Source organism: Corythoichthys intestinalis, chromosome 11, assembly GCF_030265065.1.
Source record: "Corythoichthys intestinalis isolate RoL2023-P3 chromosome 11, ASM3026506v1, whole genome shotgun sequence".
NCBI lineage: Eukaryota > Metazoa > Chordata > Actinopteri > Syngnathiformes > Syngnathidae > Corythoichthys > Corythoichthys intestinalis.
The window spans coordinates 19418204-19434189 of record NC_080405.1 but is presented as its reverse complement, the minus strand read 5'-3'; the positions used below and the strand labels follow the sequence as shown (position 1 = coordinate 19434189).

At 39.1% G+C, this 15986-nt stretch overlaps 1 protein-coding gene across 3 annotated transcripts in view; it reads right to left on the bottom strand.

Annotated features, from left to right (window-relative positions):
- The window catches only part of macrod1 (mono-ADP ribosylhydrolase 1), a 317841-nt gene that overhangs the window by 110655 nt on the left and 191200 nt on the right, over positions 1-15986 (bottom strand). For all 3 annotated transcript variants that reach the window (XM_057851204.1, XM_057851203.1, XM_057851202.1), the window contains exon 4: positions 10575-10604. In XM_057851204.1, the coding sequence (XP_057707187.1) occupies positions 10575-10604 (30 nt within the window). The remainder of the gene's footprint in view (positions 1-10574; positions 10605-15986) is intronic.

Sequence of the window (15986 nt, the reverse complement as noted above, 5' to 3'; positions counted from 1 at the left end):
ACGAAAGATGTCCATTTACGTGCCCTGCTATCCTTTGGCCACTCATACAACTTTTCGTTTGAGTGAGAACAAAACATCGCCACACATCGCTGTGGCATCTTACCGAGAAGCAATGCAACAAACAATACTATTCTATGGCGGACTTCCGAAGATTTCCGAAGATTGCCGAAGAAAAGCATTTTCGTTGTCAAGGGCGTTGCTATGGGTTAAACAAAGAATCTGGAAGGGTTGCGTTAAAAAAAATAACGAAAATATGCTTATAACTGCTTAGCCATTGATATTATTCAAAAACATGGTTGGCCAACCTTACTTCACATTACTGCTTTAAATGATGCATGAACAACAAAATGTGAACGTGGCCGGTATGTTAACAAAACGTAGCTAATATAGTTATTTATATAATGAAGTATCGTTATTCAGATAACTATAGCATAAAGAACATGCTAACAAGTTTACCAAACCATCAGTGTCACTCCAAAACACCAAAATAACATGTGAAATTATATAATAATGTGTTAATAATTTCACACATAAGTCGTTCCAGAGTATTAATTGCACCCCCAGCCAAACTATGAGAAAAACTGCAACTTATAGTCCGAAAAATACGGTAAGTGACCCTCTGCCTAAGGAGACTTTAAGAGCAATTGAAACCAATTTTTACCAAACAACTTAAGTCTGGTGTGTGCCCAATCACTGATGAGTGGTTTAAAGCTGCCCTGCCCACGATAAAACTCTCACCTGGTAAGAATTGTCTTGATGAGAAGCATTGTCTGATGTGCATCATGGCTCGGTCAAAAGAACTGTCTGAAGACCTGTGATCAAGGATTCTTGAGTTGTATAAAGCTGGCAAAGGATAAAAAAAAATCTCTAAAAGTCTGGATGTTCATCAATCGCCAGTCGGAGAAGTTGTCAACAAATGGAGAGTTTGCTTCTCTCTCAAGGAGTGGCCGTCCACTAAAGACGACGCCAAGTGTTCAGCGCAGAATAATCAGAGAGGTAAAAAAGAAACCTAGAGAGTCTGCTAAATACTTACAGAAATCACCGGCAGAGAGTCCAGTATCTCTGTGCACACATCAACTATATGTAAAATTATGGCTATGAATGGTGTTCATTGGAGGACTCCACGGAGGAAACCACTGCTGTCTAACAAAAAAAAAACATTGCTGCTAATTTAATGTTCGCAAAAAGGCACTTGGACACTCCACATAAGTTTTGGCAAAATATTTTGTGGACTGATGAAACCAGTTGAACAAGTTGAATTGTTTGGGAGTAACACACAACGTCATGTGTGGATGAAAAACAGCTCACCAACATCCACACCTCACCCCACTGTCAAGCATGGTGGAGGGAGCATCGTGATTTGGGGCTGTTTTGCTACCTCAAGTTCTGGACAACAATCATTCCTAAAAGAATGAGTTTATCAGGATGTTTTGCAAGAAAACCTGAGGTCGTCTGTCAGACAGTTGAAACTAAAAAGAAGATGGATGCTGTAACAAGACAATGATCCAAAACACAGAAGTAAATCAACTTCAGATTGGTTTCAGAAGAACAAAATACACGTTCATGAGTGGCCAAGTCAAAGTCCAGACTTGAACCCCATTGAGATGCTGAGGCATAACCTAAAGACAGCGATTCGTAGAGAAGAACGGGCCAAGATTAAGCCTGATCGATGTGCCAGACTGATCTGCAGCTACAGGAGGCGTCTGATTGAAGTTATTGCTGCCAAAGGAGGGGTTGGTTCAATGGTTCACTTACTTATTTTTCCCCCTTCTGTCATTGTTTGCATACTATCCTCATTAGAATATGAAAACCTATAAATGTTTGGGTGGTTTTAGTTAATTAAAGCAGACATTATTTTTTCATCTGTGTGATTTTGACAAACATCAGATCACATTTTAAGAGGATTTTATGCAGAAATGTAAGAAATTCCAAAAGGTTCAGATACTTTTTCTTACCACTTTATAATCAACATTTCGGACCCAAAAAGACAAAAAAAAAAAAACCTAATTTTTGGTGAGGTCAAAATTTGCAATATTGATGTCCTACTGACAACCAAACATGTTCGACAAAACCGTTTGAAGGATAAACATTCAACAACAACAAAATAAGACAAGAATTTTATGTTTGATCATTTGTATATACAATATTATAATTTATATATAATTTATATTTGATAATTTCACAAGTTTGTGTTGTGAGTGGTGATGTATCTTTATTGTTACGTCTAAGTCGTATGATAGAGTCATGTGATTATTGTTGCTGTCGAAAGTAGCGGAGTAAGAGTAGCGTTTCTTCACAAATCTACTCAAGTATGATTTGGTAAAACTACTCTTATAAGTACATTTTTCTAAAAAAGTTACTCATGTTAATGTAATTTGAGTAAATGTAACGCGTCACTACCCACCTCTGCCTAGTAGTAGCTGACCTTTCAAACATTCATCCTGCATAAATTGACACATCAGATAAAAGTTATAATAATTCAAGCATTGTAGTATTATTGTTGCAACTGTAGGTGCATTCATAAAGCTGTTAGAAAGTGAATTCCAGTTTGTTTTCAACACAAATGGGCAGGAGAAGTGAATCTAGAGTATAAAAACTTTATAACCTTTTTACACAAAGTCAATAACATATCTGATACGAACAAAGAAGCAAAAGTTGACATTTTGTGTCAATGCTGTTTATGCAGAACAGTCACTACAGAGGGAAAAAAACGAATAACTTGCTGCTTTTACAGGCAGTTTAAAAGGTGCTGCTATCTTACTCAAAGTCAAATGGGATAGGTTGACCCTGAACAGGATAAGCTGTATAGAAAATGGACGGACGGATGATGGAGATTGGAGTGCATGTTCCCACAACAGGGGGATTATATTCCTCAATCTCCTGATCTTGTAATCTTCAAGCTATCCTAACAATTGTCCAGAGCACCCTGCTAGTCTTCTGCAGGGGTCACAATGCTTGGTGAGTCTCATTGTGTTCGCCGAGGCATGAAACCTATGATATCATATAGTGCAGTAGTATGGCATACCCAAACTGTATTTGTAAACCATATGGTCTCCATGCGGCAAAAGCAGTGTTCATATTCTGTGTTTATATTCTATGCTCAACAACATCTATCGCAATCCCAGACATGGTGAGCAAATGTCACACATCATATGTTTACTGTGTGTTTCAAGGCACAGAAGTGGAACAATGAGTGTCCACTCTCGTTTTGAAGAAGCAAATCCATAAAGCTTGGCAGACGATTGAGGGGTTTTAGCCTGGGTACCAATGGGTGCAAATGGGTTTTGAGATTGGGATAAAATACATTTTGTTAAACCCAATTTTCTGTAAGCATTTATTTGGTTTTGTATGGTATAGAACACAAACAACACTTTTTTTTTTTTTTTTTCATGACTGATCCATACATACCTATAGTCCAACCTTTTAGCGACCTTTCACTGGGTTAACAGTTGAATGAGTGAAAGCTTGTAGAAAGAAATGCAACATACTGCTCTCTATTGATTTTGTTCCACAATATACGTTGAGTTCATATCCAAACTGCTAAAAAGCCCTACGGGGGAATTGAGTAGCCTATGTGGCCAACAAGAAGTACCTTCAGAGCATGCTGCCTTTAAGCTCCCTTTCAAATGGAAACTGAGGAGCTCAATTTCTTTTTTAGTTTTGAATCATTTCTACAAATGTCTCCACAAAGGGGAAAAAAATTCTGAAATGCTCAAGTATATATGCTAGGCTTGTAAATGGAGCTCTAATGCTGCCATAGCAAGTAACCTCAAGACATTGGCAGGGAAGTATGCTAGATAGGATACATGCGTATAGATCACAGGGTAGAACTTCAGCTACAGGTACCACTCAAAAGACAATGTTGACTAGGAGTCCTACTGATATAAAAATACACTAATGTAACAGACACTTTTTTAGGCACAAGCTCTTTCTCATTTTCTTTCTCGATTTCCAGTTTCTGAAGTTCATAAGTGGTGAAGGAAAGAACTTGTGCATGTACTGTTCTCTATTTCCAATTGTTGCTGACGGTTAAAGTAGGCTACAGGAGAACATTTTGATAATGGAAAAAACTGAACACTTCAACTTGCTTCTGGGCGTTTAGGACTGAAGTCCTCTTCTAAAAATGGCAGGGAAATAGCGAATGGATAAAAGCTCTAACCCAGAACATTTTCTTTAGAAAAAAAAGACTGAAAAAAATTGAACAGTTAGTGAAAATGGATTTCTCAATGTATGCTAGCATCAGAGAATATTCCTGTTATATTCATAATATGAAGGAGCATTTTTCTTTATTCCTTACTTAAGGAAAGAAACATTTCTGGAATTAATCGGTACTCAGGAAAAAAAATCATCCACCTGAAGAGTAATAGGCCAAACCTTGTCAATGGCTATGCTATGCAGCAGGGGTGGTTAACAATTTTGGAGTGTTTGTGGCGTGATCTGATTAAAAAACCAATGCTCACTCAGCTTCAAGTCCAGTCCTTTCGTCTTTCTGAATGTTCCAAGTCATTCTTTCTTTTTTTCTGTCCAGTGCTTGGTGCTAAGCAGGTAGAGCACATGTACACACATGTACACAAAATGGTACAGCTGTGGGGAGGTCTGACTGTACATGATATCCATAATTTCCAACAAGCATACGGTTTAATTTGATTTAATGCTAAGATTTGCATAACATGACCGTGTCCTGTGGTTTTCTAGAGTAAAATGACCTTCTCATTCCTTCAATGTTGAGTATTACTGAACTTTGCAGACTGCAAACCTCAAATCATTTCAATGAAGCACACAATCCTGAGATAAATATCGACATACGGTGACCTAGTAGATGAAGCAAATATAAACTTCAAAGTGAAAATCCTTGCCCCAGAATCATTGATGGTACAGTATTAAATGAAAGAGTTAGTGGCAAAAATGAGTACAACCCAAAATCCTGCCTGTGCAACGACAGCTGTGATTTTACTGGATACGATCATCCTGATAGTTCTCCTTCCATTATGCAACTTAAATGAGAAGGTCAAAAAAATGTATAAGAAAAATTCATGGCAAGGCAGTTTAGTGGATTACGTGACATTGCCTAAAACTACATTATGAAAGGGAAAAGGGTAGATTAGTATGCTAAAATTAAATATAAATGATGTTCCTTCTCCTTGAAAGGAAAGGAAAGACCAGTAACAGTGATTTACACATTCCTATGGAGCAATATTCCTTGACGGTCAGAGTCTCGAAAGTTGATTGCAGGCAGAGCTAACATAAGGCTTCCTTTTGGCACAATAAAGTTTTTACTTGGGATGTAACTACTCCTTGTAGTGCTCTAAAGGTTTAGTAAAGTAACGCGGAGCCCACGTGGTTATATAAACTAAAAATGAATGATGGCTGGACTCTGCTGCAGACAACTGTTCTGCTGAGGCTTGTGACATCCACTTTTAAACAGTGGTCTTCGCTATAATAATTAATAACATGCCTCAAGTGGCAGGTGCATTGTCCATTTGAAGCTATGACGCACTTAATGCCCGATTGGCTTGGATTGTTTTTCTGTTTCGGGGGGGGAAAAAAACATCATTACTTTTCTTAATCACCGACAATCACAATTTGGTCAGTACATTACAAATGATGCACTTCTTAGAAAACTCAAGTTCAAAAGAGTTTATACGTGGATTGGATACTGGAGCTACTTTCAAAGCTTTAAATTGGTCAACTCATTTATTGCCCTTGACAGTGATAGATGTCAATGGCTCCCACCTCCCAGCTCAAATGGATTAGAGCTCAATCGCTGTTAATGGCAGCTGATGAATGCATAATGCCTAAAAAGAGTACATGGGGACAGAACGATAGAGCCATATGTAAGATTGATGGCCAGAAAAGGTACTGCAACCAGGATCAAATACTGAAGCTCACAAAATCTACTTAAACGTTTGGGCTGCTAGATAAGTGCTCCACAATGGTCAATCAGCGTGCGTTATCATTCCAATGCTGCATTTCAATCGGAAAAGACAGATGGAAACAAAGTACTTTTCGGACTATAAGGCGCTAATTTTTTCCTTCATTTTGAATCCTGCGGCTTATAGTCCAGTGCGGCTTATTTGTTGATTTATCGGGTTATTAGGTAACACTTTATTTGGCAGCAGCATCATAAGACGTGACACTACACGGCCCCTTATAGCCTACCCATGGTGGTGGGTATGATCCCCTCTGATTAACTCTGCCCACTCTGGAAGTAGAGGGCAAATCAAGAGCACCCTTCTCATGGCTGTGAAACAGTGTGATTTAAAGAGCAGAAAATACATGAATACTAGGGGTGTGCCATCTTAAGCACCCCACGATTCGATTACGATTACGATTCAGGGTGATACGATTTGATTATTGAACGATGATCATGGTATTGACGATGATCATGATTATCGCTGCATCATACATTATTAATTGATAAAGTAGCCAAACAAATTTTTTAAAATATCCTAATGATTCAACAGAAATGATGGAAACATGGAAACATGCCCATACAACAAAAAGATTTATGTACTATTTTGCATGTTTTTAGTGTTACCGCTGTACTTAATCCTGGTTTTAAACGTTCTGCATCTGGAGTAACTTTTGTACACCACCAAACAACGCACATATTGGCATGTAAATACATGTTAGCGAAGATGCTAATTAGCATAGCGCTCGGCGCTAACTAGTAACATCTCAAAAACAACAACAATAAAAGCTAAATAGTACAAGAGGGTTCGTGTACTTTACTTAGCGCTGATAAACGGACACATGACTTAGCAAAACACTAGTAACTTTTTCCAATTAACACGACTTAAACCTACTGCTGGACAACTGAAAGACAAGGTGGGATGAATTATCTGTCTTCCCCTCTCGCTCTAAAAAATAACGCGCACAGAATAGTACCCAAAATGCGACCGCCAGGTCCCTGCCAGTCTCATACACGAATGTATTTTCGAGTCTTATCAACAGGAGTAAATCTCTCGCTCAGTAACTTCAGCTGTATCCATCATAACGTTGTGCGTCCGTTAAAGGTGTCGGCCGGCAGACGTGTCTTGAATTTCGTTCGACTACTAGCAGCTGTCATAAAGTTGTTAGGGAAAATCATCGTCTTTGAACATTTAGGAATCGTAATCGAATCGTCACATGTCGAATCTCGATGCAACTAATAATGGGGATTTTTTGGGCACACCGCTAATTAATACATTTCAGTATATTTTGGCCATGTAATTGTAGGGCACAACTAACCCACTAATAAACCCTTAACTCCATTTTTGCAAATAGCAAGACATCCTCTCAGAGATGCAAACCCTCATGATCTTCCAACATACTCACGACTCTGGAATCAGTACAACTAACGACATTTCAAACATCCCTCTATTATAGTAGAATTTCAAAATTACAATACACCTTCAGTATCTGCATGTGTTTCTTTTACCACACAGAGCATTTTAGCCCTATGCAACTCTGTGGTGCTTTAAAGTTCCTGCGACAGCATAAAAAAAAAAAAAACAACCTTAAATAGAATAATGATGTGAATTAGAATCTTTTTTTGAGACGATTCGACTTTATACAACAACTTGGCAAAGCACAGATGACGAGAAATTAGTCTTCTAATCTGCCGTTTAGCCCCGCCTGTCTATATAGCGCTCTAGTTTCCCCAGGTGGAGGATGACATTGGCAGGGTCATGATTTCAGCTGATTTAGAATTCAGCCCAATGAGAAGAGCGATTCAGTGAATGAGGAAAATTGCAGAGAGGGAGCAACAAAATGTCATTGTTTCAATCTCTCTACTCCAATATTTTCACAGCATATTCTTTTTATCTAAGTATTTTTGTCCTCTTGCTAAATAAATAGTATGGTCATGACAAACAACAGTGCCACCAGAGTTAGTCAGGGTTTTGTAATGTTCCTACCCCGGCTTCGGAGACGGAGGAAAGAGCGTAAAGAAAACAGGATGCGTGACAGCTAGCCGACATGCTAAACTGAACCTAGCAGCATTTCCAAGTTTTTTTCTGTGTCAGGCAGGGAGTGCTCAGCACACACAAAAGTATCCCAACTCATGTCACGCATGGTGGCGGGTTTGATTGTCTTCACCAATCGGCAAGCCCACGGCAGCGGGCAGGCAGTGCTTGTCGCCGGGGACAGAAGGGGAATAGCCGAAAATGTAAACAAACCAGGAGTTGTATTATCACCCACAAAATGCAAGCCACCTACTAATTAAAACGTTTGCCATGATCCCAGTATTTGACATAATATAAAACACGATGCTTAATCACTTCCTTGTCCACCTAATGGTTCCTCGGTTGTCGGACTTGTTTTGCCCATCGCGGTTAACAAGAATCTTTTGGAAATCCAAAAAGCCCCACACCACTCTCCCTGGTGCAGCAACAAAAGCCTGCAGCACATTGGGCTGGCATGATGCGAAAAATTAACGAATTAATCTGCAAAATCAGTTGAATCCCCAGTCCATCTGCATGCTATAAAGCAATGGCTATGTTGTGAGATGGTGATTCACATTCTTCCTCAAACCAAGACTGGAGGCGGAAGTCACTCATTTTCATGGCGCGGGATTCCAAAAATTGAATGAGTACTATGATCGCTTCCACACACATCCAAGCGGTCCAATTCATTCAGGAGCATAAAATACCACGTGAATTATAAAATAAAGATGCATTTTGCTGTCATAGGCACAAATTCACAAATTGTGAATTAGCATCCACACACAGAACTAACATTTGTTGCACACTTTTTTTTTTGTAATACTACATCCACACAAAACAAGTCAGCCCACAGTATGCCTGCTCTTGTGCAAGCGTGCGACAGGAACCTGTCCGAGAATCTGTGGATTGCGCCGTATGCATTGTGCTACATTGGCAGAGATGGACAATATTCCAGTGTAATAAGACGCACACACGTAACGAAGGCTGTGATGTTGGGATTGTCCGTAATGATGAGCTGTACTGATTATCAGCTATCTTGGGTAAAAGCTCGGGTCTGCACATCCAATAGCCATCTGGGCATTGTCTACTGCTTTGGAAAGCAATCAACTAGAGCAACACTGAAAAAGGAGATAAGGTAGTGAATATATGAGTGAGTGCACCCAGTGGGTGTAGGAAAAAAAAAGGTTCATTTCCTGCCCTTGAGTTTGTTTGTTCATGTGCAGATAAAAGAAGCTCAGACCTCCTCTCGGCCGCAGTGGCAAAATAATGCATGCAGGTGTCTGTTTGATGTGTATGGCTGTTGACCAGCTACTCTTGAGAGTGAGTGGAGAGCTCGAAGGACGTGAGTTGTGCCAACCCCGAAGAGAAGCACAACACATTCAGATGGGAAGGGAATGCAAACTTTTAGTTTTTGACTGCATAGTCAATGAACATGTTCGCCAAACAATCATTTTGTGTTTATTATTTGTTTCCCAACCGACTCTGCATGTGCATATGTCTGTCCCCGGTGGCTGTCGCAAAGGTGATTGGATCTATGAGTCATTGTCGTCATCCCTCATTCCCTCCCATCCTTTTTGTTCCATTCTCCCTCTCTTCCTAATTAACACCTACCAGAGGCTCGATCTGCCTTTGCAAACCCCCGAGGACAGGAGGTGGAATATGAGAAATAGAGAGGGAAATAAAAACAGCTAAAAGAGAAATCAAATTTGCCCTGAGTGATGCACGGACATGCGGCCGAACGGAAAAACGAGTCTCCTACGGCCAAATTAAAACAGATGTAGCGGTTAAATGTAAATGCACCTAAATTTGAGAGTAACTAGAGAATGAAGAACGTAAACAAGTTTAATGAATTCACACGGTGCAAATGAGGTGTGTGTGTATGTACATATGTTTGTGTGTCGGCCTCTAGAAACCATCTGTCTTCGTAGACCCAACAGGGACTTTCAGGACAACATCAAACATTGCCACTGAAGTGCATCTATGTGCATGTATGTGTGAACAACCAAAGATAGTGTTGTTTATTTTTATGGCTTGAGGCCAGGCTGGTGTATTATCAGTCCGAGTTCTTTATGTACGTGTATGTACAGTATATGTGAAGTCTTACTGCTTCAACCCAACACTCAGGGGAATACCGGAGTTGTAGGAACATGCAAGTGTATCATACTACACGAAACATGCAGGTTTGTATTGTATATTTGAAATGACATCATGAAGAAAACACACATTCCAAGGGGATGTCACAAATTTGTAAGTCCCAACAAACAGCCATCGTGTTGCACGTTGCCGCATTAGGAGAGCGGATTTATTACAAGTATCGATTAACCACAGACTCCCGACATTACGCACACATCGCAAAGCACTGAGTCGACAATACACTGAAAAATGGCTGTTTATACCCACAACACTCCACATCCATTAATGACTATTGACTGCAGGCACTCTGGAGCAGAAAGATGGACAGCAAAGAGCGGAGTGCCATCAAACACATCCTCAGAGACTAAAGCGTGCAGCATTAACAATGAAAGGATGAACATTTTTATAATGATTTGGGGCCCACAATGGTCTGCTTTCACCTCAAAGCCAATCAGACACAAAATAAAAAATTTAGACGATTTATGACTTAAACAGTTGAGACGACTTATGACTTACCTCCACCTCCTCCGAGCAGAGTCTGATTGGCTGAAACACAGAAAAGTTGAACAAATTAGCATTAACCGTCAACCGGTCTATTCGTCATAAATATAGCAAACAGTCATCAGTCAAAACAACACTGGAATTTAACTGTGCTAAAATACTTTTAGTGTTCTGGAACTGAATTAGATGTTTTACCAGAGGCAAAAAAATCCCATTCATTTTTTATTTATTGGTATTGTTAAAATCCATGCAGAGATTTCAGTGATTTTTCTTATATAGATTGAATATGTTCACAGGTAATTGTTAAAAACTTGCATAGGGTGAGAACAAGTTACCCATCAAAATAGTGTTTTATGAAATTTGAGCCAAAACGCCCATTCAAAACACAAAAAATAATCTCTAGGCATAAAACCAACAAAATGATTCACAAAAAAGGATGAATTCTTAAACTTTATAACCTATTCTCAGTCCAACACATTGCTGTCATTCTATTTTATGAATAACAACACATACATAGACGCCTTGAACCTAATGCCATCTAACAGAAGAATATTTACCCTTAAAGGCCTGCAACATGAAGCAATTGTCAGAGAACCCGAAAAATTGAAAAATAAGGTCTCAAAGGAAACTTCTTCCAAAAAAAAAAAAAAAAAAAATCAAAATGAATATGTGTAATAAGCACTCTAATAACTAAGGCCGGGCCGGGCTTTACCGTAATTTCCCGAACGAATACTTTTTTTCCCCCAAATCAACTAGTAAAATCATGGGTGCGCATTATACACGGGTACAGGGATGGAGATATATATATATATATATATGTATATATAAAGACAGATTTGTTTTTTATTGACACGGCCATGTTGTGTTGAAGAAAGCGTATGCGGCGATCCGTTGCTGACCATTACGGAAACATGGCATCACCATTTTGTTTCGGTAATAATTCACTCTGATTGGTCGAATGATTTCGTCTGTGTTAAATTCAGCTTTTTTTTACTCTTCATAAAGCACAGAATTTCTTGTACTCATTTGAGTCAACGTTTATTGCAACTCTGACCATTACAAACGTAACACAACATAGACTTCCTGTGTCTGTCAACGATATCTGTCCCTCGGGAAACTCAAACCCAAATAACAATAGTTCCTCTTGTTACAATCAGCAGCGATGCCCTCTTTCCGATTATTATTATTATTATTCCGACTTCAGTCCTCACTTTTATTTTACCGTATCAATCCATGGATTAAACATTTATTCATCATGATGAAACGAGCAAGTCATACAGCAGCCTTTAAAAGAAAAGTCACATCTGTTTTGTTTTCTCCTGGATTCTGGTAAATTGGAGAAGTCAAATCATATTATTACCGTACGTATTGTCATTTTACGGTAATGTTTTGAACTACCAATGTGCTATGCTTGTGCTGTGTTTCACCAGTTAGTAAAATGACATTTCTGTATCTGTACACGAGCTCTGTTTTCTTGTATTCTTCTATTTATCGGTGCTAAAATTAGGGTGCGCATTATACAATAATTTTAAATTTTTTACTTTTTAATTTTTACAATAATTTTCCCTAGATTTTACAAGTAAATTTGGGGTGAGCGTTATACACGGGTGCGCCTTATTTTCAGGAAATTACGTTAATACCCGATTTTACCTCTATCTTAAATACAGTCTTGATGAGCTGAAATTGGCAGCAGTTACAAAGTTGGGAACGCTCCCTCCTCCGGAAAAAAAACAAAAAACGATTTGACCAAAATTATGTTTAACAAACTTTTCCAGCATTATTTCATTATGTAAATGCATTTATAATGATCATACAAATATGTAGATATTAAGATTTTTATTTTATTTTTTCTGTCATCTAAGAATTCGTTACAAAAGACAGGCTTTTATGGCATCCCTTTCCTTTCCTCCTTCTCCTGAGTCATCACAAATAAAACATAAAATTTCGGGGGGGTTTGAGCCTACAAATAAAATATATAACTTCATTTTTCTTTTTTCGGGCTTGGGATACCCGCGGACCCGGATCGAGTCGGGCTGGATTTTTTAAGCCCGATCTTCTCTCTAGCTTAAATACAGTCTTGAGCTTAAATTGGCTGCAGTGACATCGCAGCGCTCCCTCTGGAACAAAACACGATTTGACCAACATTATTTTGACAGCCGATGCCCCGCGTCACCTTACAATGAATTTCCCTGGATATATGTGTGAAAAGGGCTATAGCTTTAATGTGGTTGTCTGTGTGGGAGGTGCGTGCATGTATTAAAAAATGCTCTGGAAAAAAAAACAACCTGAAACCTTGAACACTTGTGTAGAATAATTATGTCACAGCAGCCATAAACAATAAGTTGTCTGTTTGAAGTGGAATGTTCGACCTGTAAGTCATTTGTGTTACAATGACATGTTTGCACAGTCGTTATATTGATTCTTATATTGTTGTACATTGTTCATGTTCTACAAGCTGTTATAAATGTTCATACTTGAATTCTTATTGTCTACAGGAAATGTTTAAATACTTAATGTTTAGACTGCATGTACAATTTTTAAATTGAAAGCTGGTAAATAAAGCAACGCGAAACGGTTAACTTGTATTTCATACATTGATTCAAATTTTCAAATTATATAACAGTCCGCTTGGGTGAATTTATCGTCAATTATCGTTATCGAGGTAAATCTGCTCAATTTACCGTGATACGTACTTAAGGCTATATCGCCCAGCCCTAGCTCAGATTCAGATTTCCTTTTCTAGTCATTGTACACAAAAAAAAAAAAAACACCGCAGTCGAGGCTTGATTCACACCGCAGGTCTTAATCAGTGTTGTCAGTAACACTACGGTAATCTGATTACTTTCTTTCAATAACGAGTAATCTAACACGTTCATTTTTCCAATCCAGTAATCTGATTAAAGTTAGTTTCCTTATTGTCTGTGTGTTACTGTTTTGAAGAATGAAGAAGAATACTGAAGTCATGTACGAAGAGCATTTCTAATAGAAATGTTGCTCTTGCACTCTTGGAAGTGACATCACACGTCACGTTTTCTCATCAGAGAACAAAAAAAAAACAGGTCAAGTGTAATACCATGCCATGTGAGCGCCGCTGAGAGTTCGGCCAAAACAATAGCCTTGCCAGCTCGTCAGGATGCGAATAATGACAGCCAGGAGAGATACCACAAACGGCTGCATTTGCTCACTGGAAACACAGCCATCACTTCACATTTCTGTCCAGCGAACATGACAAAAATATCACCGTGCGTTGCAAACTTTGCGCTGGCTCCAAAACACTGTGGGCCGCTAAAAACTCCACATGCAATTCAAGGAACCATTTGGAATTATAGCACAGAGCGTCAAAACTCAAAGCAAAGCCTACAGGAAACTAGAGCAATTCTACAGTTTGTAACCAGGCTTTGCGTACATTTTATAGTTACAGTTTATAAACATAGGCAGAGTTTGACTTTTGGGGGAGTGTGTGTGTGTGTGTGGGGGGGGGGGGGGGGTCAAACTTTTGGCCTGTAATGTATATATACAGTGGGGCAAATAAAGTATTTCGTCAACCACTAATTGTGCAAGTTCTCCCACTTGAAAATATTTGAGAGGCCTGTAATTGTCAACATGGGTAAACCTCAACCATGAGAAACAGAATGTGTGTGTGTGTGTGTGTGGGGGGGGGATCCCATTGTTTGATTTTTAAAGAATTTATATGCAAATCATGGTGGGAAATAAGTATTTGGTCAATACCAAAAGTTCATCTCAATACTTTTGTTATGTCCCCTTTGTTGGCAATAACGGAGGCCAAATGTTTTCTGTAACTTTTCACAAGCTTTTCACACACTGTTGCTGGTATTTTGGCCCATTCCTCCATGCAGATCTCCTCTAAAGCAGTGATGTTTTGGGGCTGTAGTTGGGCAACACGGATTTTCAACTCCCTCTACAGATTATCTATGGGATTGAGATCTGGAGACTGGCTAGGCCACTCCAGGACCTTGAAATGCTTCTTACGAAGCCACTCCTTTGTTGCCCTGGCTGTGTGTTTGGGATCATTGTCATGCTGAAAGACCCAGCCACGTCTCATCTTCAATGCCCTTGCCGATGAAAGGAGATTTTCACTCAAAATCTCTCGATACATGGCCCCATTCATTCTTTCCTTTACAGAGATCAGTCGTCCTGGTCCCTTTGCAGAAAAACAGCCCCAAAACATTATGTTTCCACCCCTATGCTTCACAGAGGGTATGGTGTTCTTCAGATACAATTCAGTATTCTTTCTCCTCAAAACATGAGAATCTGTTTCTACCAAAAAGTTCTATTTTGGTTTCATCTGACCATAACGCATTCTCCCAGTCCTCTTGTGGATCATCCAAATGCTCTAACCGCAGACGGGCCTGGACGTGTACTGGCTTCAGCAGGGGAACACATCTTTGTTACTGTGGTCCCAGCTCTCTGTAGGTCATTCACTAGGTCCCCCCGTGTGGTTTTGGGATTTTTGCTCACCGTTCTTGTTATCATTTTGACACCATGGGGTGAGATCTTGCATGGAGCTCGAGGGAGATTATCAGTGGTCTTGTATGTCTTCCATTTTCTAATAATTGCTCCCACAGTTGATTTCTTTACACCAAGCATTTTACCTATTGCAGATTCAGTCTTCCCAGCCTGGTGCAGGTCTACAATTTTGTCTCTGGTGTCCTTCGACAGCTCTTTGGTCTTGGCCATAGTGGAGTTTGGAGTGTGACTGACTGAGGTTGTGGACAGGTGTCTTTTATACCGATAATGAGTTAAAACAGGTGCCATTAATACAGGTAACGAGTGGAGCCTCGTTAGAAGAAGTTAGACCTCTTTGACAGCCAGAAATCTTGCTTGTTTATACAAATACTTATTTTCCACTTTAATTTGGAAATAAATTCTTGAAAAATCAAACAATGTGATTTTCTGTTTTGTTTCCACATTATATCTCTCATGGTTGAGGTTTACCCATGTTGACAATTACAGGCCTCCAATCTTTTCAAGTAGTAGAACTTGCACAATTGGTGGTTGACTAAATACTTATTTGCCCCACTGCATGTATACATATATACATATACACAGACACTGTTCTTACTGTTCTTGTTCAGTTCTCGGTTCAAGCTCAGCTGTTGTTGATGCTTTTGAAAGCTTAGGTTTAAAGAAATTCTATATCCATCCTCAGCTGTAGTTTTGGCTAAGCAAAGCAAAGGACCGTCACTAAGGTGCTTGTTACATGATCTGTTCAAAAGATAATTTTCACCCATTATGAATACTTCTCCCAGGATTCTTGTTCATTTCATTCTTTTTTAGTGTTTGTTTATTGCTTTAAAATGTTTATAGACGACAATTTAATGGCTAGGTCTTCATTTTAAAGGGGAAGTTCAGAATTTTTGACATTAGGCTTAATCTTTTGAGTTGGCAGGGGTTAAATTAGTCCTT